This window comes from Balaenoptera borealis (assembly GCF_965194805.1).
Source record: "Balaenoptera borealis genome assembly, chromosome: 15".
Lineage (NCBI taxonomy): Eukaryota > Metazoa > Chordata > Mammalia > Artiodactyla > Balaenopteridae > Balaenoptera > Balaenoptera borealis.
The window spans coordinates 76,124,959-76,150,035 of record NC_138871.1 but is presented as its reverse complement, the minus strand read 5'-3'; the positions used below and the strand labels follow the sequence as shown (position 1 = coordinate 76,150,035).

General features: G+C 43.5%; 1 protein-coding gene across 1 annotated transcript in view; it reads right to left on the bottom strand.

The window, feature by feature from the left end:
• APOB (apolipoprotein B) overlaps positions 1–25,077 on the bottom strand; it is a 39,461-nt gene that overhangs the window by 3,510 nt on the left and 10,874 nt on the right. Inside the window, exons 12-26 of the mRNA XM_082357789.1 lie at positions 24,852–24,998; positions 23,939–24,150; positions 23,443–23,680; positions 22,700–22,876; positions 21,062–21,253; positions 19,359–19,526; positions 18,691–18,902; positions 15,979–16,161; positions 15,147–15,268; positions 12,034–12,244; positions 11,299–11,474; positions 10,989–11,176; positions 10,379–10,524; positions 8,222–8,595; positions 149–7,708 (exon numbers count right to left, since the gene is read on the bottom strand). Of these exons, the coding sequence (XP_082213915.1) occupies positions 149–7,708; positions 8,222–8,595; positions 10,379–10,524; positions 10,989–11,176; positions 11,299–11,474; positions 12,034–12,244; positions 15,147–15,268; positions 15,979–16,161; positions 18,691–18,902; positions 19,359–19,526; positions 21,062–21,253; positions 22,700–22,876; positions 23,443–23,680; positions 23,939–24,150; positions 24,852–24,998 (10,306 nt within the window). The remainder of the gene's footprint in view (positions 1–148; positions 7,709–8,221; positions 8,596–10,378; positions 10,525–10,988; positions 11,177–11,298; positions 11,475–12,033; positions 12,245–15,146; positions 15,269–15,978; positions 16,162–18,690; positions 18,903–19,358; positions 19,527–21,061; positions 21,254–22,699; positions 22,877–23,442; positions 23,681–23,938; positions 24,151–24,851; positions 24,999–25,077) is intronic.

Here is a 25,077-nt window from a genome sequence, read left to right as displayed (position 1 = left end):
TGGGGTATACATGTGTCTCCTTCCCGCCTCTTTTCAATTTTGCTATAGAGAGCAATTTTGCTTCGAGTCATATCTAAATACAGAATTATTTATTCACAACTCGCACTGAAGAAATAAAGCACGTAGGGGAGGCAGGAAATTTCCTTACCGTTTAGGTCATATTCCAGGAACTGAATGGTGGAGCTGCATGTGGAATCCAGGAAGGTTTCAACGTGATCTTCTTTGTTTTTCAAACCAGCACTCCAAGTGGCATTATACAAGGGAGAGGCCACCTCGAAGCGTGCAGTCAGTGTTCCAAAGGAAGGAATGAAAATTCCAGCAGGTACAGAGAACTTCATGGAAGGAATCTCAATAGTCTGCTCAGGCATGGTGATGGTTGACAACTCGAAGTCTGCAATGTTGCTGGCCACACTCAGATCCAAAACAGCACTGCCAACTGAAATACTTTTTGGAAGGGTGAAGTGGGACACAGTTAACTGAGATGCAGGCACAGTTATCTCAAAAAAGGGAACTGAGGAGACTTCTGGTTTAGAATATTGTGCTAACATATCAACTTTGGGGAATTTCACTTTGGGTAGTGTTGGTATGTTGAGGGCAAATGGCAAAGTACTTAGCTTCTTGTAGATTTTTATTTCACTGAAGTCAAGTACGTAGGATGGGACCTGAAGATCTGTAAAGGGTACGTGGAATGTAGGTGTGACGTTAACGGAATTTAGGTTATGTAGTTTCAGTCCAGGAATAATGAATTTATCAGCCAATTCTCGCACGGGGATAGAAACAGGATAGCCATTGGGGTTTTTGGTATATACAAGGGCAGTTGAAGCACGGAGATACTGTTTCCTATCGTTGTTGGTGGTTACATCCAGCTTTAGGAGGTCCCATAAGCTCTTGTCATAAACTGGTAGGACAACATCTTTGAGGAACCATAGGTACCCTTCTAAGGAGCCTGCCATGTCAAGGCGTGCCTCTTCTTGGTCATTGGAAAGCTGTATGTTGTTCTGGAGAGACCCAGAATGAACCTGGACCTGACTTTTCCAGCTGATTTTCTGGTTCTCAGTGTTAGCATTCAGGGACACTTCCTGGCCAAGGTAATTGATGTTAAGAAGGGAACTGGGCTGACGTGCACGGACCTGAACAAGGGCTGATACTTCCCATAGGGAAAGTTCCAGGGTGGCTTTGCTTGTATGCTCTCCAGATGTTAAAAAGAGGCCCCCTAGTCGTAAATGGTTTTTCGTATTTTGTTCCCAGATGGCATATATGCGTTGGAGAGTGGTTTCTCCAGCAAAATTTTCTTTTACTTCAAGATTCCAGATACCATCTACTTTGGAAGCTCCTAGCAGCTTCACAGAAGATCGAGTACCCTTGGAATTCAAGTAAGTGCTGGCCTCACTGGCAAGAGTTCCTGAATATTCCTTTGAAAGGATAAAAGCCTTGACACCTCCTTTGGTAGATGACTCAATGGAAAAGTAAGAGGTGAGACATTCTAAGCTGAGCTTGTGGTCAAACGCCCCTGTAGCAGTAGTGTACACATGGGGCCAACTGAAATCATACTTTAATTCCATGGATGAAGAGACAGTAGGTTTTGACTTGGTATTTCCATTAAGTTCTTGCTTGAAATTCATTCTCAAAAGTGGAATTTGGACTCTTGCAGTTGTTGTCATGGATGCATCCATGTTTTTCTTGGTGAAGCTAATAGTATTGTCATGATTGCCCTCCACGAGTTTGTTACTCAGAGACAAAGCTGTGGCTAACTTCAACCCTCTTTTCCTCGTCAAACTTGAGGTGCCCTCTAATTTGTACTGCAGTGCATCAATGACAGAAGAAGAGGAAGTAAGAAAATGAGCCACAATATCTGATTGGTTATAAAGACCAACATTGGTATTCAGTGTGATGACACTTGATTTAAAGGAAAAATCATAGGTAATATTGCCCATGGCTGGAATTAAAATTTTGTTTGTGGTACTCAGTACCTTGAACTCTGGAAGAGAAAGCTCAAGAAGATTCCTAGGGACATGAAGGGTTGGCAGCTCTAGGAATGGCAGGACTAATGTGTATGAGGGCACGTAGACGCCAGAACCCGGCATGGTGATGCTGGGGGTGCTGATCTCTTTGGGGATCACATACCCGAATGTCAACATCTTCACTGTGAATGGAGACACTTCAATGTTGGTAACTGGAATAGTGTATCCAGGAATTTTATAGATCCTGGGTTGCTGATTGAGGGATTTTTCAACCTTGTACTTATCAAATGTAATTTTTGCTTCATTGTAGGATTTGATAAAAAAATCTAATGCCTTGTTTCTGACTGTCTCGAAACGCCTGTTGAAGGAATTGATGTTACGATTGATAAATGCATAAAATACATCCAGAGGAACTGGGATGGAATGCTTGTCTTTGTTTTTCTTATACTGAGCCTTTACACTTAAATCGAACGATTGCTTTGTTGTTTTCAAGAATTCCTTCAAGCCTGTCTTTTCCCATAAGGAGATATCTTTCACCTGGGGCATTGTGAGCTTTGTATAAGGTAGAGTCATTTCAGGGATTGTTAAAGGAATGTTTAAAAAATCCAGGTTGGCTTCTCCATTTATTCCTATGTGGGCCTCAATGCTTTTCTCATTGTTTCCAGCAGAGAAATTTTGATTGTACTTATAATGATTGAACCTGGCACTTGCTTGCCAACTTGCTTGCTGGGCACTAGGACTCAGAAACAGTGCATAATTATTCAGAAAGTCTATCTTCCCTGTCAATTTTAATGGAAAACTAACTCTCAAGTTCCCTTCATTGTTTGTGGATGCGGTAAGCGCACGTGGCTGTGCTGAAAAGAAAAGAGAATTTTTCAAAGTTCCAATAACCTTTCCATTTAAATGCGCATCATGGTTGCCAGTTATCTCTGCCTTCCCTTCTCTAAGCAGTGCCATACCTTTAGCAGTTAGAACACTGTGGCCCAAGTACTGGCATTCAGCTTGTGACTGGATTTCAAATTTAGAAAAGTTGAGGAAGCGAGATTCATAAACTATATTTTGGTTTACTCTTAGGTGTTTGCTATTGATCTTATTAGACAATCCAAAGGACGTGATGGGTCCTTCCATAGTAAAGTTACTTTGGGATTCATGTGTTCCCTCATCTGAGAATTTGGGGCAGGCCAATTTCCAGGACCCTGTTCCAGAAGAAGTCCATGCTAGGTGTCCAGCTTCCAACAGGGTCTTGATTTCACTGCGCAGGTCAGCCTGGCTGGAGAAGTCCAGTTTGGGGATGTTCAATTTGTGGAAGTACTTTGTGTTGCTGTCCAGGGTAAGCTGATTATTTACCTTGACGAGCACACCGTTACTAAGCTCCAGTGTATTTTTTTCTGTGTGTAAACCTGCCACTGTGTTTGATTTTCCCTCAATAGTATTTCCAACAAATAGCACTTCACTCTCATGCTCTGTTTTCAGGTACTTGCTGGAGAACCTCATAGATTCCTTCAGAACAAGTGGATTAATCTTAGGGTCTGAAAGTTGTGCATTTGCTTGAAAATAAAAATTGAGAACTTCTAATTTGGATTCTCCTTTGGCAGTGACGGAAGCCTCAATCTCTGCCTGGTTTGCTGAAGCAGTTACATTCTGAATGTCAGCATTTGCATCTAATATGAGAAGGGGAGATTGGATTTTCAAAACGCCATACAGCTTGCCAAAAGTAGGTACTTCAGGTGTGTGTGAGATGTGGGGAAGTTGGAATTCTGGTATGTGAAGGTCAGAAACTTGAAAATCTGTAACATTGAGATGTGGGATGACAAGTTCTGGAATTGTGATTTCTGGTAAATGGAAGTCTGGCAGAGTGATTCTGGCAAGAATGGTGTCCACCCCGCTCAGATCCCTCAGGTACACTTCCGGGACTGGCCACTGCAGCTCACTGTTCAGCATTTGGTCAATGGTTCTGATGATCTTTGTTTTTATTTCTACCAAGTCAACTGTAAAGGAAGGGATGTGGAAGGTATTGAGGACAGTAAATTCTGGCGTGGAAAACCTGGATGGGATTTTTATATCTTTCAACTTTTTGAAGTTGATCTGAACGGATGGAATCTTCAGATCTGTCAGGGGGACAATGAAGTCAGGAGTCTGATACGTAGCCTCCTGAAGGGCACGGAGACTGACTTCAAAGGCAGGTATGGTCCCGAAGGTGGTCTGGATTTTGGGAACAGTGAACCCTTGTTCTACTAATGTTTTCAGGTTTTTGGCCCAGTCTTGGATAGAATACTGTTCTGCAAAGTCAGTAAGGTTCTTAGCAGCAAGATTCCACCAATCAGAAATATAGGTGACAAGTGTGCTGTAAACCTGGCCAACTAGGAACAGGTATCGCTGGACTTCCTGCTGCATATCCATTTGATACACTCGGTCTCGTATATCTTCCAGGGTCTCTTGGAATTTGGCTTTCATGTGAACTACAGAAACCTCCTGTAACCAATCAAAGAATAAGGTTATTTTGGTGGCCTTTAGGTTTTCCAGATGGATTGAGACTGTGGCCTTGATGTCCTCTGTAAACAGTTTTAGTGCTTTAGCTTTCTGTGGAAGTCCCAGAGCCTGAATTTCACCATTGATTCTGTGAGTCACCTCACGAATTTTGTTATTGGTTTTATCTACAAACTGGTGGTAATCAAATGACCTTAATTTCTTTACCAGCATGTCAAGGAATCTGTTTATTTCTTCAATGAATTGTTTAAAAGACAATGCTTCAAGCTGCTTGAGAGCATGGTCGGTAAACCCAATCAATTCCTCAACAAGGTCTGCCATCTTGACTTGTTGTAGGACACTGCTTAGCTTCTGAACAGTCTCCTGCAGCTTATATTGGTGGGCCAACTGCACTGATTTATCCATTAAAACCTGGATGTGGTGGTCTATTTTATACATCTCAGTGAACTCATGGACCATGACTCTGAAAGCATTGATTTCCTCAATTACTTCAAAATCTTCAAAAAGATTTGTAACACAGTATTTGACATGCTCAATAATTTCCTTTATTCTTTGAAATGAGATTGTAGTTCTCAACTGATCTAAAAGCACCCTGACATCAATAGCTTCAACCTGTTGTTTGAGCTTTTCAGCAAGGTGCTGGATGTCTACATTCTGAATCTGTGCATTGAGCTGCTGCAATTTTTCTTGTATCTGGATTCTGATTTGATACTTAGTATCCATAGTTTGAATCCAAGATGCAGTACTACTTCCAATTTTGTTAAAATCAATATTTTCAATAAAAAAATACAGATCACGGATTTTTTTTTGTACAGTTACACGGATATTATAATGTTCATCAAGAGTTTTCAATTTTTCAATGATTTGATCAATAATCTTAGCAATAGCTGCCTTAAAATCATGTAAATCATAATTATCTTTAATATACTGATCAAATTGTATCACATATGTTTGTAGCTGAGATAGTTTTCCATTAAGGTTGATTTTGGCATTGTCTAATGCGATCTGCAGATCATTTTCTGTAATTCTATAATTTTCTGTGAAAGCAGTTAGTTTCTCCTTGGCACTCAAAACTTGTTTCTCCCAGTTGAAAGCATTCAGATAATCATTAACTTGCTGTGGGAGTTTGTCCAAGGCTGTTATGTATTTCCTCATGCGTTCATCAATATTGATGTGTTTCAATTCTTTCTGTATAGCTTCCAGTGCACCTATAACTACCTCTCGAGTCTTCTCAAAATATTCTGGCAGGATTTTAAAGAATGGGAGGTTGATGGTGTGAACATCTTGGTTCTTATCATATTTTACAGAAGCAACAAGAGTGAATTCTTGGGGCTGGTCAACAGCGTCCCTCAGCTCTAAAGCATCAATTACACTGACGGGCTCACTGAGTAAAAGTGGCACTGTAATAGGGGAGTCCAGCACAGTGAGGTCAGCCAGGGCTCGTCCACTGAGCTCAACACCAACTTTGTCTTTAGTGTTGTAAGCACTGAAGTCCTGGCTGTATTCATTTTGGTTCAACTGGGTCTTGAGTTTCCAGGTGCCTGTCTGCTCGGCCAGAGTGAGCAGGGCACTGATTTTATGATCAAGAGCGGTACTGATGCTCCTCCTGGACACGAGATGGTGACTTGTGGATCCTCTGTAATCATGAGAGAAAGTAAAGGCCAGAGGTTCTGCTTTCAACAGGAATTTGCTATACAGCTGCCCAGTGTGTTGTCCCCAGAGAACCAGTTTCCCATTGCCATTTGTATGCGTGTCGACGGTCATTGTAAATGGGGCCATTGCAGAGTGGAAAACATTGTTGAAATGCAGGGAGTCCGAATTGTAGTTTGTACTAATGTCAACGGTTGAAGCAAGCCCAGCGATGTTAGTGTTGAGCCGATGGCTAAACTCTGTCCCCTGCACCTTAGCTACAGTGTCTGCTTTATAACTTGCTGATAAGTCAGCATAAGAAAGAGTGTAGATGTGTTTTAGTTCATTATTTTGGTAGGCTCCTTTTATGGTCCCACCCACATTCAGCTTCAGAGGTTCAAGCCGTAATTTTCCATTGTTGGTCATATCCAGAGCACTGAATTTCAAGTCATTGTTTAAAGTAGTTACCAGGGAATAGGGCTGGAACTGTAGATTAAAATTTTGCTTATAAAACTTGTCAGAGCTATAAATGTTGTCAAGTTTGGAAGAGAAGTCCAGTGATAACCCTGCAATGTTCAGATTGTTTGTGTAGTCAAGTTTCATTTCAGCGTATGAGCCCATCATGTCATTTGAAAGCTTGAGTCCTTCCTGGTTGATTCTGAAGTTGAAAATGTTTTTGCTGTCAACACCCAGAATCACGGCCTGATAAGCACTTCCCAGGGACACCTCTCTGAGGGTAGCTCTTCCATCTAGACTGAATTTTGCATGGTGTTCCCGGAAGCGGCCATTTGTTGTTAATTTCAGGGATGCCCCAGAGAGGCCAAGCGCGGCATTGAGTTCATTCTCCAGCATTAGGGGACTATACTTCAAGTTGGTCATTGCACTGGTAGACATTCCATCTTGGGCAATCCTTAGTGTTGCCTTGTGAGCACCACTATTAATTCTGTCAGTGCCCAAGATGTCAGCATTTAACTCAAGACCATGGGAGTTTAGTGATCCAGAAAGCAGGGTGAAGAACTTCAGTGACTTGTAATCAGCCTGATACTCAGAACGTAGCAATGCACTTTGCTTAGAGAAGGTCAGATCCATCTTGTTCGAAGTGGCAAAGTCCTCATACTTCCCATTAGTGTCAGATTTCAGAGTCAGCTCATAGTTCTCATATTTCAGGGAAGCGGTATTTTTCATGAGGCCACCTTGCAGATCCAAGGTGGACGTAATAGAGACTGTTCCATCTTCATAGCTTCCTGTTATCTGGTTGGTGCCCTGGACGTAGGAGGAGTTAAACCTCAGGTTGGATTCCCCATTTAGCTGGCCAGTGGCAGGATCCCTCTGATAAGACAGGTCATATGCGCCTTTAGCATAGAACGAAGAGTCTCTGAACTGCCCATCAATCGTGACTTCTTTGACATACAAATGTTGTTTCTTTTTTGAGTCCAAATGGACTGAAGCAGATATCTGTGGTCCCCAGGCACTCGATGCATCGAATGTTAGAAAACCTTTTGAGGCTGGATTGTTTCCAGTTTTCTCTACGTGACTGAATTTGACAAGTGAATCCAGGAATTTGTGGTGTAGAGACCCATCACCTGAAAACGTGAGTGTATTCCTGTGGTCATACGTTGTTTTTGCAGATCCTAGCATAAAAATCAAAACACATTGGTTAAATGAAGTCATGCACTTCCACAACAATTTCTATGCTGAAAGTCTTTCAGTAAGAAAGTCCCATTGGTCTGGGTCAGTTGTGCAACAGTCTCCTCCATTTATAACATGAGCACAAAATCTGATAGCAAAAGGCATTCCTCCTGGAAGCCTTCCCTGACCACCACAGACCTTGCTGGGTTCCCTTGTCCTCCACTGTACCTTACACACTATACCCTATCACAGCACCTCTCACACTGACTTCTAATTGCCAGTTTATCTGTTTTCTCTGTTACTGCCTAGTAGAATACTTGATACATAGGTGTTTAATAAATATTTCCAAAGGAAGAAAGGGAGGGAGGAAGGAAGGGAGGAAGGAAAAAGAATAGGGTTCCAAGTAGCAAGAACAATGTCTGCAAGAAAGCCCAAGTTTTTCCCTTCCTAGAGGAGGCTAGCCCATTGGAACCTGCAGCAAATTCACTGTGAACCTCCCCTCGGGCAGGGCTCACCTTGCACATGGTAGGAGAGCAGGTCGACCACGGCGTCTGCCTTCACATGGCACTGAGCCTGGAGGCTGAAGGGGTCTGTGCTGGTGTTGCCGCCAGTATAGGAGGCGGACCAGTTGTACAAGTTACTGTAGGTATTTGTGGAGAGGTCTAGAACACCCAAGAGAGGCACCCGCAGTTGATACAACTTGGGGATTGTAAAAGCGGGGACTTGGAACTCTTGAGATGGCAGGTGGAATCCCACAGGGTGTAAGTTGAGGGCCGGTGTCCGAATAGTCTCTAACATCTTTAGATCTTTGGAGGATTTGCCACCAAAAGGCAAAGGGATCTCAATGTTCACACTGTTCTTGTTCAGGGTGTATTTGATCCGACCGTCACTGAAATGAAGAGCAAAGACAATGTCCCTACAGTCAGACAGCAAGCCCTCGAAGTTCTCTGCCTCCTGACCTTCTAAGCAATAGTGCATGTGTCTCATTTCCAATCCTGGACCGCACTACTTCTCATGCTGCTCCCTGGGCCTGGCGTCCCTTGGCTTTAACCTCTACCTACAAACGCTCACATCCGTTCAAATCCCTCCCAAGAGCTGTGTCCTTATTTCTACCATCCCATCTAAGTCACAGTCAATTTCTCTTGTTCTTATAGTGACACAGTTGCTTCCACCTATCTCAAAGATCTTTTCATAATCTGCTTATATAACTAGCACTTATTTGTTCATTTGTCAGTGTCTACACAGTGTCTTCCTGTGAGGGGAAGGATTACACCTTATCCAGTTTTTATTTTCTCACTGCACCTAATCTAATCTAGTACTGCACACAGGGGATACTTGATACGTATTTGCTCAACTGAATTGAGGCATCTTGACATGTGGAAAGAGCACAGGCATGGGCATCAGTAATCTTGAGTTATAATGTTAGTATCGTCAGTCAGTGGGAGCTATGCTAGTGAATTCGCCTTTCTGAGTCTCAGTGATGTTATCTGCGTAGTGAGGATAATAGTACCGTTTCTGCTGATCTCACAGAGCCAGTCTTGGATATGAAATGAGAAAAGATACCTAAAAGCACTTTGCAATCTTTTCAGTACTATGCACATACAATGGACTATTTTGACAACTCACAAGAAGAAAGTAGGATGGCAGAGTGTAAGTGTAGTAAACAAACAACTATTCATTGCATTACTCCATCAAGGACTGGGTGCTGCCTATCCAGATCCCAGCATTCATGATAAGATCCCATGCTGGATAAGGTCCCATCCATTTCTAAGGTCCTGTGGTCCTGCCTTTTCAGCACAGCACAGACAAGACTGATGGTTGGAAACACTAAGAGTGAAGGAAGAGGTTCCTGGGTCCTCTGAAGCTGCCACTTTTTTTCTCTTATCTTCATATTTTGTCCATATGAGTGCTTTGGTGAATTTTAACCCTTTCACACACTTATCTGGTCTATTAAACTTTGCTGCCCAGACACAGACTATGGAAAGGCCCATGTGACACAGGCCACTTGTTTTCTAAACCCTGAAGATAACACAGAGAACAGTCAATCCAGAACAGACTGTAGTCTTTTCAGCTCATGCTCTGATTTTTAAATTTTCATGACAGACATCAAAGCATCACATGTATTTCTGTAAGTACAGAAGGGGACCAAGCATTTTACAGTCTGACTTCCCCATAAGGATGATGCTATTTTGCTAAAGTGACATATGCTCTCAGAATGTGCCTTCATTCCATGCCCAATGGCTGTCCTGACCCTCTGAGCTCAACAGCAAGCCTGTAGCCGACAAGTCTGCCAGCCACTCTTGAATTCTTCACGATTATGAGTATATCCTGATCCTGAGCATAAGGGGAGTTCACTTATAGTAGAGGAAAACTGAATGGCTTTCAAATTCAGTTTTAAAACTAAGTGAATAAAACATCTTAGGGTGAAAGTACCAGAATCTCCTAATTACTTTCTTAGGTTTTTTTTTTTTTTTTTGACTGGGCATTCACGTTCTGACCTCATATTTAATAATGCAAAAATGCCACAATGTTTATGTGAGTTACTAATCTCCTTAAAATGCTTACCTTGTTTCCCTTAAAAATGTAAATTAAAAAAAAGTCTAAATCATGCTAAGTAAAATCTTCCATTTACCTTTCATGGTTCAAGGAATTTTTCTGGTTCCTCTTTTTACCTTTTTAAGAAGAGGTTTTCTGGGATGTGGAAGTCTGGCAATTGCATTTCCTGGAGGTACAACTCTTGTAGGCCACTGAGATGATCTTGTAAATTCTGGGCATAAGGAAGATTCCTCGATGCCTCCTGAAGCCATGTGCTTGTTGCCTACAAAATAATAGGAGTTTTCAAAGCAATGGGCATGGATGGGCATCAAACACAGTTAACATCAGGTGATAATCCATATTTGACAGCTTGATCGTTAAGCAGGACGGTATACTCAAAGTTAAAAAATAAAAATTATGAATTTTGGTTGTCAGTAATTAATCTCTTCCTGTATTTTATGAAAGGAATACGTAGCATAGTCAAACCCCTAGTCAGTGTCCTGAAGCTCCCTGTGGTATCTTAGGCACAGGCAACTCTTCTGCTTAGTAGTATTCATTTGGTATTGAAAAATATAGCCTTGTGTAACTGGGTAACTATGCATACGTGTTTCTTTTTCTCCCCAGGAATTCCCTGGGGGTAGGAAGCATGCCTTATCCATCTTTGGATACTCTTTCACCTAACTCAGAGTTGACTATGTGATTAGCACTTATAACCGTGTATTTACTGACTGGCTGATATGTACTTACAACTACTAATTTGGAACCCATGTGCCGGAAAGTCATGCCTGTTTGAGGAACTCTGTGATCCAGGAGACTACTGGCATACATATGCAAACTTTTAGGATAATCAGAGAGATCCACAGGGAAACTGGAAGCTGCTTTTTTGGTATCCACGTTGGTGCCTGTGTTCCATTCAAATTCAATCTTCTCCTCATCTGAAAACACACACGTGACATAGTTGTCAATAGTGCCAGGTCAGCTCCTATCTGTGGCTGTCAACACTGCCATCGAGTACACCGTGCTCTTGGAAGTGCTCACGTGGGGAGGACGTGCTTACCATAACGCCACGCCACCTTCTTGGAAACTGTTGAGCCATAAGCTGTAGCAGATGAGTCCATCTGCAGGAGCAGTTTTGAGGGAGACCACTGGGTGAGGATCTCACTTCTGGCTTCTGCTTGCAAACGGGGTATGGAGATAACACCTCTGATTTTGCCTTCTTCCTTCCTGTCATAACTATTGAAAAAGAAAAAGTTGACGTCAGTGACTCCATTCATTCCAAAGAGATAGGCAGGGTTCAATGCAAGTTCCATTTGTGGCGATGAAAACAAGATAAATGAATGGCTCAGAGAAATGACCAGAGATGCAACTCCTTAACTTCTAAAGCTAACTCACTACAAATTCAGGACACTCCAGGGAGGTATGGGAGAGAGGTTTTCGAAAACTGAATCCTGCTCTACCATTTACTAGCTCTACTGCCTTGGCCAAATTATTTAACCCCTCCAAGCTACCATTTCCTTATCTATAAAACAGGGAAACTCATACCTATCTGCAGTTTCTCATGAGGGCTGAGATAATTTCTTTAAAGTACCCAGTATAGTGCCTGATGAATAGTAAGTACCCAATGAACGGTAGGCAGATCCAACTGGACACGTGCAGAGGGTCACAGTGTTGAGGGCTCTGTCTACCCCTTGAAGTGCAGACCCCTTGGTCAGCTTTAAAGCTGAAAAGGAAGAAAGGAAAGAGCCACAAAGGCCCACAGCTCAGGTCAGACCCCCCCTTGAGCCTTCCTTACCTCATATGGCCGGTGAGGGTGACCTCAGTGATTTTCTTATTCTGAATGTCCAGGGTGAGCTTGTAAGACTTTTCTTCCTTAGCAGATTTATCATGAACTCTGAGGACTGTCCCAAGGTCAACGTCAAAATCTGGAATCTGGATTTCACTGGACAAAGTCTTACTCTGCCGGTTATATGTGAACATCATAGTCGCCTCGGTCTGCTTCACACCTGGAAGAGTGTACAAGAGAATCAAGATGTCTATTCAGAAGATATGTTTAGGAAGGAAAGAGAGAAAAAGGCAGAGAAACCTCAAGTACTTAATGTGCTCAAATGAGGACACAGTTCAGGATTTTACCTTAAATTTTTAACTCAGTGGTACTTGCACATTTGTTCAATCTGTAAGTATTTATTGATTGCTTATCGCGTGCTAGGCACTGCTCTTGGCACTGGAAGCCCCTGCCCTCATGGAACTGACATTCTAATGGGAGGGATACAGACAATAAGCAAGTACATTATTTATGTCAGGTGGCAATACATGTTTGTTAAGAAGAGAAGTAAAACCGCGTAAGATGATAAAGGAGAGAAAGGGATAGAAGAGGCGCTATTTCATGTGTGGTGGTCAGAGAAGTTCTGACAAGAGGATATGTGGGCAGAGACCTGAATGAAGAGAGGCTGAGCCACGCTGCATCCTGCAGGGAGAGCCTTCCAGGCAGAGGGAATCGGAAAGGCAAACGTCCGGATATGAGAAAAACTCAGCGTGTTCAGGGACCAGTAAGGGCTCGAAGTCCTTCTGTGTCAGGCACACGTGACATCTCTGTATGATCGTCGGCCTACGACACCCTTCCTGGTTCGTTGCCACCCTGCCCTGCCTTCCCCTCTCCCCAGCTCCTCCTTTCTTTGTCACAAGATTTCCAGGTTTCCTTCAATTCACAGGTGTACCCATTTTATATCTCTTGTAAAATCGTTACTTGACACTTTTTATCAGTACGTGCCCCCTGCGTGCCCCCCCTTTCCTGTGGGTTTTGTTTTCCTAGTTTAATTTTGCGACATATCATTCCTACATAAAACATCTTCCAAAGCGAACATTTAAGCTTCTCCAACCCCTAAAACCTGCTCTTCCATCTCAGGACGTGGCAACCCTGTCCTCCAGCTGCTCAGGCCAAAAACTTCGAGTCATCCTGATTGCCTTTTTTCTCTTACCCTGAACATCTACTGTGTCAGCAGATTTTGTCTTCCCAGTCTTCAAAACATGGCCGAGTCCAACCGCCTTTGCCATCACCACTCCAACCCAAAGCACCACCGTCTCTGGCCTGGATTACTGTGATGGCCTACATACTAGTTTCTCTGCTCTTGTCTCCCTAAAGTCTCTCTTCAACATAAACATAAATCAAACAGTAGCTTCTTCAAAAATAAACAAATAGGACATAATCAAACTTATAACCACAGCAAAGGAAACCATAAACAAAACAGAAAGACAACCTACAGACTGGGAGAAAATATTTGCAAACAATGCAGCCAACAATGGCTTAATTTCCAAACATACAAACAGCTTATACGGCTCAATATCAAAAAAAAACAACCCAATCAAAAAACGGGCAGAAGAACTAAACAGACATACACACGGCAAACAAGCACGTGAAAAGATGCTCAGCATCACTAATTATTAGAGAAACACGAATCAAAACTACAATGAGGTATCACCTCACACCAGTCAGAATGGCCGTGATCAAAAAGTCTAAAAGTAACAAATGCTGGAGAGGGTGTGGAGAAAAGGGAACCCTCCTGCACTGTTGGTGGGAATGTAAATTGGTGCAGCCACTATGGAGAACAGTATGGAGGTTTCCTAAAAAACTAAAAAGAGACTTACCATACGATGTAGCAATCCCACTCCTGGGCATATATCCAAATTAGACAAAAACTCTAATTTGAAAAGATACATGAACCCTAATGTTCACAGCAACACTATCTGTAATAGTCAACACATGGAAGAAACGGAAGAAACCTTGTGTCCATCAACAGATGAATGGATAAAGAAGATCTGGTATATACATACAACGAAATACTACTCAGCCATAAAAAAGAATGAAACACTGCTATTTGTAGCAACATGGATGGACCTAGAGATTATCGTACTAAGTGAAGTAAGTCAGATAGAGAAAGACAAATATCATATGCTATCACATGTGGAATCTTTAAAAAAATGATACAAATGAACTTATTTACAAAACAGACTCACAGACATAGAAAACAAACATGGTTACTAAAGGGGAAAGGGGGTGGATGGGTAAACTAGAAGTTTGAGATGAACAGATACACAGTACTATATATAAAAGAGATAAACAAGGATCTACTGTATAGCACAGGAAACTATAGTCAATATCTTGTAATAATCTATAATGGAAAAGAATCTGAAAAAGAATATGTATATATGTACAACTGAATCACTTTGCTGTACACCTGAAAGTAACACAACATTTTAAATCAAGCATACTTCAATTAAAAAAAATAGTAGCTTCTTACTTCACTCATCGTAAAAACTAACATCCTTACACAGCCTAGAAGACCATCCTTCCCTCACAACCCCCTACATCTCTGACCTCATCTACCATTTTCCTCCCTGATCTCCCTGCTTCAGCCATACTGGCTTCCCTCCTTTTCCTCAAACACAGTAGCCATGCGCCTGCCTCAGGGCCTCTGCACCAGCTCGCCCCTCAGCCTGTAACGCTCTTTCCACATGGCTTATCCCCTTCCCTCCTTCAGGTCTCTCTTTTATGCTCCCTTTACCAGTGAGGGTTTCCCTTATCATTCCAAATGGCACTGGCTTCCCCCATCCTTCCTCCTTGCTGTCACTCCTGACATTCCCTAGACCCCTCTGTGCTCTATTCTTCTCCCCAGCACTAATCTGACTTTCTGGATATTTACTTGTTTGGTTGTTTACTATAAACTCCACAAGGATGGGGACTTTATCTCCATTGTTTACTATTCTAGCCTCAGCTCTCAGAACAGGCCTGACACTTATCTGGCACTCAGTAAATATTTGTTAAATACATTAAATTAAATATATTCTGCTTGTGAGTCCTGGACCTGAGACCGAGGGCAGAGATGGAGGGACCCTTTTCTGGGCACTTGCCTTTTGCCTGAGTTACAAACTTCAGCATGTCCACCAAAGCTTCACCATCTCTCTGGAGTTCGTAGAATGCCCTGGCAGAATACTGCTCTACTTCTCCTGTTGGCTTCAGTTCCAGTTCAAATCTAAAGATGTTACAATGCGTGTGATGCATAACGTTAGAGCTTTCATGATGATGACAACATCCCCAAAACAAGTCAGCCTCAATTGCAACAAAAATCTGGTCCTTATTCAACATTGTCTCTTGTCCTTAACTAATGATGATCTTTATGATCCCTTTCAGTCCCTCCAAAAGCCCAAGGCAAGGGCAGATCCCAGGGTGCCTGGGGTTTTTGGACAAGCAGGAGTTGGTTGGTTGTGTCAGCAAAGCTGAGAACAAGGATAAGACTTGTCCTATAAGTCTTATTTTAATTTATTTTATTATTTTTTTGGCTGCACCGTGCTGCATGTGGGATCTTAGTTCCCCGACCAGGGATCGAACCTGTGCCCCCTGAAGTGGAAGCGTGGAGTCTTAACCACTGGACCACCAGGGAAGTCCCTTGTTGTTTATTTTTTGAGCGAAGACCTCCCTTAGGGGTCATGACGCCTCACCTTCCAGCACCGCCCCACTCCTACCCACCTATGAAGACGCCCAGCCCTAGACTCAAAGGTTAGGTAGGTACCCTTCAGGTGTGTTGGGCAAAGGACCACTGTTCTAAATAACCAAAGGACAGTGCAAATTTCTGAGGCTGGTGACGCGACATCTACAACACACAGCATTTTTTCTTGGCCCTGCTCGGTCGCCATAAGGTAGGAGGTAAGCACACGCTGGGTGGGGACACTGAGCATCTCTGACCTGGTGTCCCCAGTCAGCGGGTAGTAGGAAGAAGAGTCTGTGGAGCTGGCGTTGGAATAAGCGACCGCGGTGCAGTAGTTCAGGCCAATAAAGAAAGGCTTGCAAGTTGACCAGGACTGCCTGTTCTCAACGAGAGGTGGGATCACTTCCGTTTTGGTGGTAGACACCAGATGCAATGTGTTACTGGTGAAGGAAGAAAAAACCTGAGTTATCTTCAAGTCATGGACCGAAATGAACATCACTGATTCTCCCAGCGCAAATGCCCCCTTATCCTGCGCTCTGTCTCCCCTCTGTCCACACCCACCTCAAATTCTTTGATTTACTCAGAAACAAAGAATAGTAAGAAGAACATCAACAAGGCTAACAATCACGGTGACTCTTATGTTTCCCGAAACAACCTGCACTTAGACATTGCACTAAGTTCATCACATTTGTTCTCTGTAATTTCCACAACAGTGGGCATTAAGAGTCTCCTTTAACAGAGGAAAGAGGCTCTGAGGGGTCAGTAACGATCACGGGGATCTGACCTCAGGGCTGCCCCTTCCTTCCTAAAGTGTGGATAAGAGGTGTCCTGCTTCTCTTTCATCTGCAATCTCTCTCTACTGGCTTCTTTCCACCAGTATTAAACATGCTCAAGTCTCTTCTCCCACTGTGTGTGTACACACACACACACACACACACACACACACACACACACACCTTTCCTTCCCTTCTAGCCCCCTCTTGTCTCCCTCACAATCAAGAAATTTGTCTGCCTTTGCAGTCTCCACTTTCTTTCAACACCCATCTCACTGAACAGGGATCTGACTGTCACCCCCATGGTGCTTCTGGAACTGCTTTCATCAGCAGCTCCAATCAGCTCCAAAGGACATTTGGAGGCTTCGTCTTCCTTGATCTCTTGGAAGCATTCAGTAGAGTTGCTCACTTATGGCCAGATTAAGACTTTTGAGTCCAAAACCCCTGAAAAGATTATGGTATCCTCCTCCCAAGTATGTACTTAAAAAATTAGTAAGTGCCAGAAAGTTCAACAATGTCCTGATTTCATCCAAGGATGAAAGGATCTTTGATATATCATGTTCTTTTCTCAGTATTGTTTCCTCATCTTAGGGGGTGCCCTAAGACCAACGTTTGATGGTGGGCATCAGTGCCAGCGTTGGCCTGTCTATGGGGTGATCCACCCCGTGGCCACGCCTGGGCTTCTGTGCCCCTTTATGGCTTTGGTCACCCCTTCTCACTCGTTGCTGCTTATTCCTCTCCCCTTCACATGTGTCTCTTCTGCCTGTTTCCGTCCTAGTCCCTCATGCCTTACTCTATACTAATCACTGTTGGACTTCAACAACCGCTATGTGCCAGTGATGCCCAGATCTGTATTTATAGCTCAAACCTCTTCACTGAGCTCAGACCCACTGGTCCGTTGACAGCTGGATGTTCCCATCGGCTGTCTCACAGGACTTCCAGTGCAGCGTGTTGAAAACAGAATTCGTCACTGTCTCCCACACCAGCTGCTCTTCCTCTTTAGTCCTTATTTCAATGAAGGGCACCCCTGACTCCTCTTGCCTCTTTCTCCGCCCCCACCCCGCCCACCATATTCAGTCAGTCAATAACCAGGTACTTGTGTTTCTACGTCCTAAGGATTTCTGGGGTTGGCTCACTCGTCTGTCCACCTGGCCCTTATCGGGTGTGGCCACTGTCATCCCCCTCCTGTATGTGATTGTAACAGGCTCCTGACTGGTCTCCCTGTTGCCAGTCATGCCCCCTTTTCACCCATTTCCCGCTCTGGAGTCAGAGTTTTCTAAAGCACCGACCTTATTTTACTTATGCTCCCACTTTAAACCCTTTTGCCTTCAGAAGAGCCCAATCTCCCTAAGACGGCTCACAAGACTGACCCTTGCCAGCCTCTCACTTCCTCTCTCACCATGTTCCCCGTGTACTTGACCTCATGGAATTTCTTGTAGTTCCCAAACCGTATCATTTTTCCTTCAGGCCATTGCATGTGCTTTTCTCTTTGCCTGGGAACACTCATTCCTTTCTCTTTTGTCTGCATAACTCTGACACAGCTTCCAGGGATCAGCTCAAGTGTGGCTCTCTTCAGAAGGTTTTCCTTAACTGCCACAGGCTCCATGATACGTAATTTCATGGTCCTCTCCTGCTTCCTCTAACCGAGCCCTCACTTGATAGTCACTGCTTGCCTCACTATATTTGAATTGACAAATTAATGTGTCCAAAATATGGAAACTAAGGTAAATCAACGTTTGAAGATTTCATTGAAAACGGAGCTCTCAATAGGAGGCTGCATCCCATAATCAGGAGAGTAGGACTTCCATGCTTTATGCACTGAACTAGCCACTGCAAATCAGTATGTCCTTTGGTGGTTTTCCTGGGAAAAATACCCATTTCCCAAAGATGATTTCTCTATAGCTAGTGCTTCTTCATTCTCAAAACAAACAACAAGAAAACACAACCTAACAGCAACTCATTAATCAGTAGGTCTTAAGTCTCATCTTAGTAAAATGTGAAAAGTCAAGGAAACTGTAATTATATACTGAGTCTAAGTCAGGTTAAAAATAGGTAATCCAGTACCTTCTCTCTCTCCAGCACCCCCCAGATCCACTGGGGCCTGAATTATCTCAATCAGCTGTCTAGCCTGGCCAAACCCTGCAGTCATAATTCCTTCTTTCAAACTGGCTGATCAGATCTTACTGAAAGAATTACCTGCCACTGAACAGCCTGACTGGCCTCTTAGGAGAAGGAACGATGAACTCCAGCTGCCCAGCTTTCAGGGCTACTCTCGCCTCCAGGCCTGTCTCATGGAAGAAGTTGGTGTTCATCTGGACCCCACTCCTAGCAAAGTCCGGAATGATGATGCCCATATTTGTCACAAACTCCACAGACACAGACGGCTTTGTCACCAGTTCTGCCTGTATCTGTAAGTCACAAAACAACCTATTCAGCTTTGTTAAATAACCTCAGTCCCCTGTAGTCAGATCAACCACCCTTCCCACCCCCGGGCAAATATCTCTGGATGGCTCACACCAGAGGAAACATTACTGAGATTCGTTTGTAGGAGGAAAAGCCAAGTTCTCAGTCCTCCAGGGCCAGACCGATACCCAGGACTAGGAAGTGCCCAAGTTAACTTGAAGCATAACAAGATACAAAGACGACAGAAACAGCTGAGTTCTCATGCTACTGCTGTGCCCGAGCAGAGCTAGCGAGGTGGTGCATCCTAGTGGAAGCCTAACGTTTGTCATAAAAGTTAATGAGGTGATTCCAATGGTGATGCACTTCGTCTTGAACTGGAAACACATTTTTTAAATTGCACAAGACACCCACCCTGGAGGAAAAGAACAACCTAAGGAAGGAAAAAGTGGACGGGGTCTTACATTGGCTACTTCCAGTTTCACTCCAGCCTTGATTCCAGGAGTGATGACTCCAGAGGAGGACACCTGCAGTTGTAATCCAAGTCCGGTGGGGAGTTCAAAGGCATTGTCCATGAAGATGTAGTGAAGAAACAAGTCACCCTTTGAACCTTTCCTTACGAGCTCTTTAATCTGTAGATCCGACAGGGGAGAGGAAAAGTATGCTTCATCGAAGTGGGCTTTGTGAAATGCGACCTCCCCCCCCATTAGACAATGGTTATTCTTCTTTATCCAGAAAGGAAGGGACCAGCATATTTTAATTAGCTGAATAGTTTAATAAGTAAAGATGAATGATTACTGATTTCAACAAATTGGGATACAAAAAATTGCCCTGTGTAAATATCATGTTGTTTTCAACTGGTGATTTAGAAGGCATTTCAGAATATTTCTGGGCCTCTGAGATTTATGAACTTTAAGTATCACTGCATAGCATGGCTTAATTCTGATTTTTTGGAGTCTAAATGTAAATGAGGGTTTACTTGCAGCATGATATATTATGGTAAAACCAATTTTTAAACAGTGATGGGCTGGGACTTCCCTGGTGGTCCAGTGGCTAAGACTCCGTGCTCCCAATGCAGGGGGCCTGGGTTCGATCCCTGGTCAGGGAACTAGATCCACATGCCGCAACTAAGAGTGTGCATGCTGCAACTAAAAGATCCTGCACGCCGCAATGAAGATCCCGCAGGCCGCAACTAAGACCCAGCACAGCCAGATAAATAAATAAATAAATAAATATTTTTAAAAATAATTAAAAAAAACAAAACTGATGAGCTGTTTAGATGATGTACATATCAGTATGCATTGTTCTTTGTTCTTTATAACACATCTGTAAAATAACTTGAGATCTCTTTTATTAAATCCACATTATTATTCATTATATCCTATGGAGTATACTTGGATATTTTCTCCCTTTTTAATAAATTAATAATTATAAAAAACTATAGGGACTTCCCTGATGGTCCAGTGGTAGAGAATCTGCCTTACAATGCAGGGGACGTGGGTTCAATCCCTGGTTAGGGAACTAAGATCCCATATGCTGTGGGGCAACTAAGCCCACGCACCACAATTACTGAGCTCATGCACCTCAACTAGAGAGCCTGCGTGCCGCAAACTACAGAGCCCACGCGCTCTGGGACCCATGTGCCACAACTACAGAGCCCACGCGCTCTGGAGCCTGCACGCCACAACTAGAGAGAAGCCCATGTGCCACAACGAAGAGAGAAGCCCGCGCGCCACAACGAAGAGCCCGCATGCTGCAACTAAGACCCAACGCAGTCAAAAATAAAAAAAAAAAAAACTATAGTTCATATTTAGATAGTGGATTACAGTTTTCTACATATGTTGTTTCATAATCACTGCATCATTTCAATATTAAAAGGAACCTGTAGCATAGGTAGAGGGAGACACACTTAACATTGTTTTCCGGATGAACAAATGAACGCTGTTAAAAGATACATCTAACATGATGAATAGCTTAATTTCTAAATGTTATCAGTTCCTTAGGATCCAATAATCTTCTTCACTGAAATTCAAGACAAACCTGCCTCTTTGAAGGAAGTACAAGCACTTTCTCTGGTTTGTGTGGCTGGGATCTTAAGGGAGCCTGGGAGATCTAAAAGGAGCCCAGGCTAATCTCGTCACCCTATGACGGGGCCTGGCCCGCTTACCATCTGAGGGACCCCCTGCAGGGTACGGACACCGTTCAGCAGCAGCCTCCCCAGGAGCTGGAGGTCCTGGAGCTTGACAAAGCCAAGCTCTTCTCCCAAGATGTGGAGGTAGGCTCTGGCTTCTGGGAAGTCTTTGGATTTCAAATCTTTGATCAGCTTCTCAGCATTGAGCATAATTCCGTTGACCATGTCCTGGGATTTTAACAACAAAATATCTAGTGAGGTGTGAGCGTTGTCAAACAAACACCCGTAGATTCAGATGTGGGACCTACCTGCTGCAGCCGTGGTGGGCCTAAACACAAATGCTCAAGGCGGGGGCACAGGGAAGACACTGAAATCAGGCTCCCACCTTTTATCAAAAGGTAGATAGCTCCTCCAGACTGAGACGAAGAACACTCAGGGACAACGGCGCTTCCACTCTGTTCTTAACTTGAATGATGTAGGCATAGTAAGGGGCACCTCTGCTCTCCAGGACACCAGGATCCCAACAGCTCCCCAAGATTAGAAGACCCTCTGTCTGCCAACCCCTCCCCTGCTTACTCCCTCTCTCCTTTGACAAGGCAAAAACACTAGGGGTTTCTTGGGAAAGCATAGCTGCTATATACATTGGCCAAAGCTTGAAAAACACCTGGTCTAGGTAAGTTCTTATCTAGGTAAGTTCCTAGAGATAAGAATTCCATAGACTGATGCTTAGGCATTGAGGAAGAAAAGAGTGATTGATTGAAAGGCTCCAAACAGATCAAAGACCCTCAGCCTCAAGCGGAGGTAAGTAATAGAAGACGGAGGTGGGACCATTTGCGAGCATGGAGGAGTAAATTATGGCCCTGCTTCTCAAACTGAAATGTGCACACCAGTTTCTTGGCAGTCTCGTTATAATGCAGGTTCTGATTCAGCAGAGCCCAGTAGGGCCTGAGAACCTGCATTTCTAACAAGCTCTGATGTGATGCCAATGACAACCACACTTTGGGTAGCAAAAAGCTAAAGCATAAGAAGCTCCAGATCATACAATCTATTTTCTACTCCTTAAGTGGAGGCTTATGCTAGCTTCAAAGAGGATTTTGCTCCCATAAGCTAGTGCACTGGTGTGGGTGAGAGCCAAAGAAAGTAGTTATTAATAATGAAAATATGAAATTAAAGAGTATAATACTATCTGCTTCTTGAATAATCAATACAAGAGTCAGGTACTTTGCTTCGCTTTTTACATACTTCAGTTCATTTAGTCTTTAAATATCCTCGTGAAGGGTATGGATTATTATTAGCAATCTGGGGATGTGGAAACAGACATAACATCAAGCAGCTTGCCCAGGTATGCAGAGCTTGAAGAGAGTGAGGTTAGATTTCAAACCCATGCCCCAGAGTTCATACTATTATGAACTCTATCTTAGAGAGCCTCTAATGTTAGAGAGCCTCTAATTATGTTAGAGAGGCCTCTAATGGGTCTGGATGTGGGTAGACTGAATCTCCAGGAGGCCCATACCTACAGAGGATACTGGCTCTTATCCTCACTGGACTGGTTAATAATTGCCATAGTTGTCATTTCAGTTAGATAGTACCTTGGTCACTTCCAGGCTTAGATTAAGAATGTTTTCGCATTGAAACCCAAAGCTTTCCTTGAGAGGATACTTAACAGAAACATACCTGCTCACGTTTATCATCTTTGTTGTAGCCAAAGTGATCCACCAAGACCTTGGAGACACGATCAGGAACTTGACCATCAACCCAATACAAAGCCTTGTTGACACTGTCTGGGAAAAATCCTTGCTTCCCAAAAAGAGCTTCCAATGTTGGCTCAAAGCCTTTTCCTTGCAAACCAATCTGAGAAAGAAAATCAGGCAAGAAAATGCCATCATGTTTCTCTGTTGCCTGTCAGCCTTCCATTCCCCTCTTTATGCCCAATTCATTAAACGAGTCTTCGGTGACTACTACAGGGCAGGAGCTGAGCTTAGCACTCCACGTGAGTTTTCTTATTTAAATCTCAACAGAATCTTGACAGGCAGAACTTATCACATGCCTGTTTTCTGGAAGAGGCAGCTAAGGTTCAGAGAGCATAAATAGTTAAACCAAAGATTCAGAGTTGGGAGTGGACTTGGGGTTTGAACCAGAGCCGTCTGACTGCGCAGCCCATGCACTTCCTTGGATTTGGGGTCTAAGGGCTTCTCTGAGACATCTGCATTTCCATTCATATAAGGAGTCATGCTTCAGATGGCCCCTAGTGGGGAGGCAGGAAGGTGAGGGAGGAGGGAAAGAAGTGATGGTACCACTGCCTGATGATTCTTGTTCCTCCGTAGCTGGCTCACGGCTCCCTTGACTTGACTTTATGTTTATGATGTAGAACAGAATGGCCTAGAAAACATAAGACTCTGCTTCAATCTCACACATACCTCAAAGAGGTCAGCTGGAGCTAATCCGAAGACTGAGAGGGTCATTTTCAGCATGCTTTCTTTAGGAAGGTAATTACTTGGATCAAATATAAGATTCCCTTCGATTCTGCCTGAGACTGGGTCAAGTGATGGAAGAGAAATAGATTTGGAAAGGTGATAGTTCCGGGAAAACTTTTTGAAGTCCGTGACAGTTGGAAGTTGAGATTTTTTCAGAGCTTCTTCCACTAACTTTTTCAACCTAGATGAAGAGGAGGAGGATATTGTGAGCCGACACACATCACGTTACTCTTCCACCCCCAAGTAAATATGGATTTCCAATCGCTACCAAACTATTTGGGTTTCATCTGCCCCAAGAGCTTGGCTCAGATCTGCCACCCTTTCACCCAGATGTTTGTTCCAGAAGAGAGAACAACGTATGAAGGGCAGGCAGTGGCTAAATCAGAATTGAGGTTTGGAATTTCAGCCCCCTGTGGCAGATGGGGACGAATTCACTCACTCCTGGACATACAGCTCTTCTGAGTTTAAGATGTTGGCGATGTGGGAAGCCACAAAGTTCTTCACTTGCTCATTCTGTTCCCGTGGGAGGAGTTGGGTGATTTTGTTAATATCTGACTGGGAAGGGCTGCCCATCAGCATGAGATAGGCAGCCAGTCGCTTATCCCCTGGAGAGGCGTCATCGAGGAAAGTCTGAAGTAGGACCTCCCGGACCTGCAGCCAAAAGAGACTGTTGTCACTGTCAGAACACAGAACACGCCTGGCAAGCGTGCCTCGTCTTACGCGCAAGCTGAATTTCTCTCTAAGAATCCTTCAAATGCTGGTACTGAACCTTCTTGCCCGTGTTCCCCCCAGAGCAACCAGCTCAAGGAAGGGTTCTCAGAAGACACCTATCAAATGCGTGTTGAATTCAACTGCATTAAAATACACAAGTTTTGGACAAGTTACAACTTGTCGGAGATCTGCCACTAACTGAAGATAAAGTTGTTTTAACATAAATTATCTTAATATGAGAATAAAGGTGGGAAGGGACAGTGAGAATTTGGTGCTAATAAGTAAGTCAGGTTGTCTGCAAAGCTCTGGAGTCACTGCCACTTTCTGGGGCCAGTTTGACTATCCTAGTCTAGGGGAACTGGGGAAAAATCAGCCATGTTTTCCCAAGAGGGGAGCGATGGTCAGTCTGGCGGGAGGACAGCGTATAGTGAACATCTCACACTCCGCCTGCTGGAGTAGCAACAAGAGCAAATATTTCTCTCACGTCCACATTACTGCTAGGCAGTCACCAGGTGTGTTGAAAGTTGCAATTAAAAAGCAGTAGAATAAAGTCACTAGAATGAGGAGATTTAGAATCTCATTCCAAATCCTTGTCAGTCTGAATAAACTTTTCACTTTCAGTCCTCTTCTGTGGACTTTACCTCATCTCTCAGCTCCATTTTCCGCAGGGCCTGGATGGCGGCCTTCTGAATCAGCAGTGATGGCTGTCTACTTTTGATGCATTTCAGGACTGAAGATGGGAGTTTTGGGGTTAGTTGCTCCATGGTTCTACCAATATTTCCAATGACCTGCATTGAAAAGAAACAAGAGGGAATCAGGGCACAGAAGAAGTGAGGGGTGTACAGGAAAACTGCACATCATACAAAA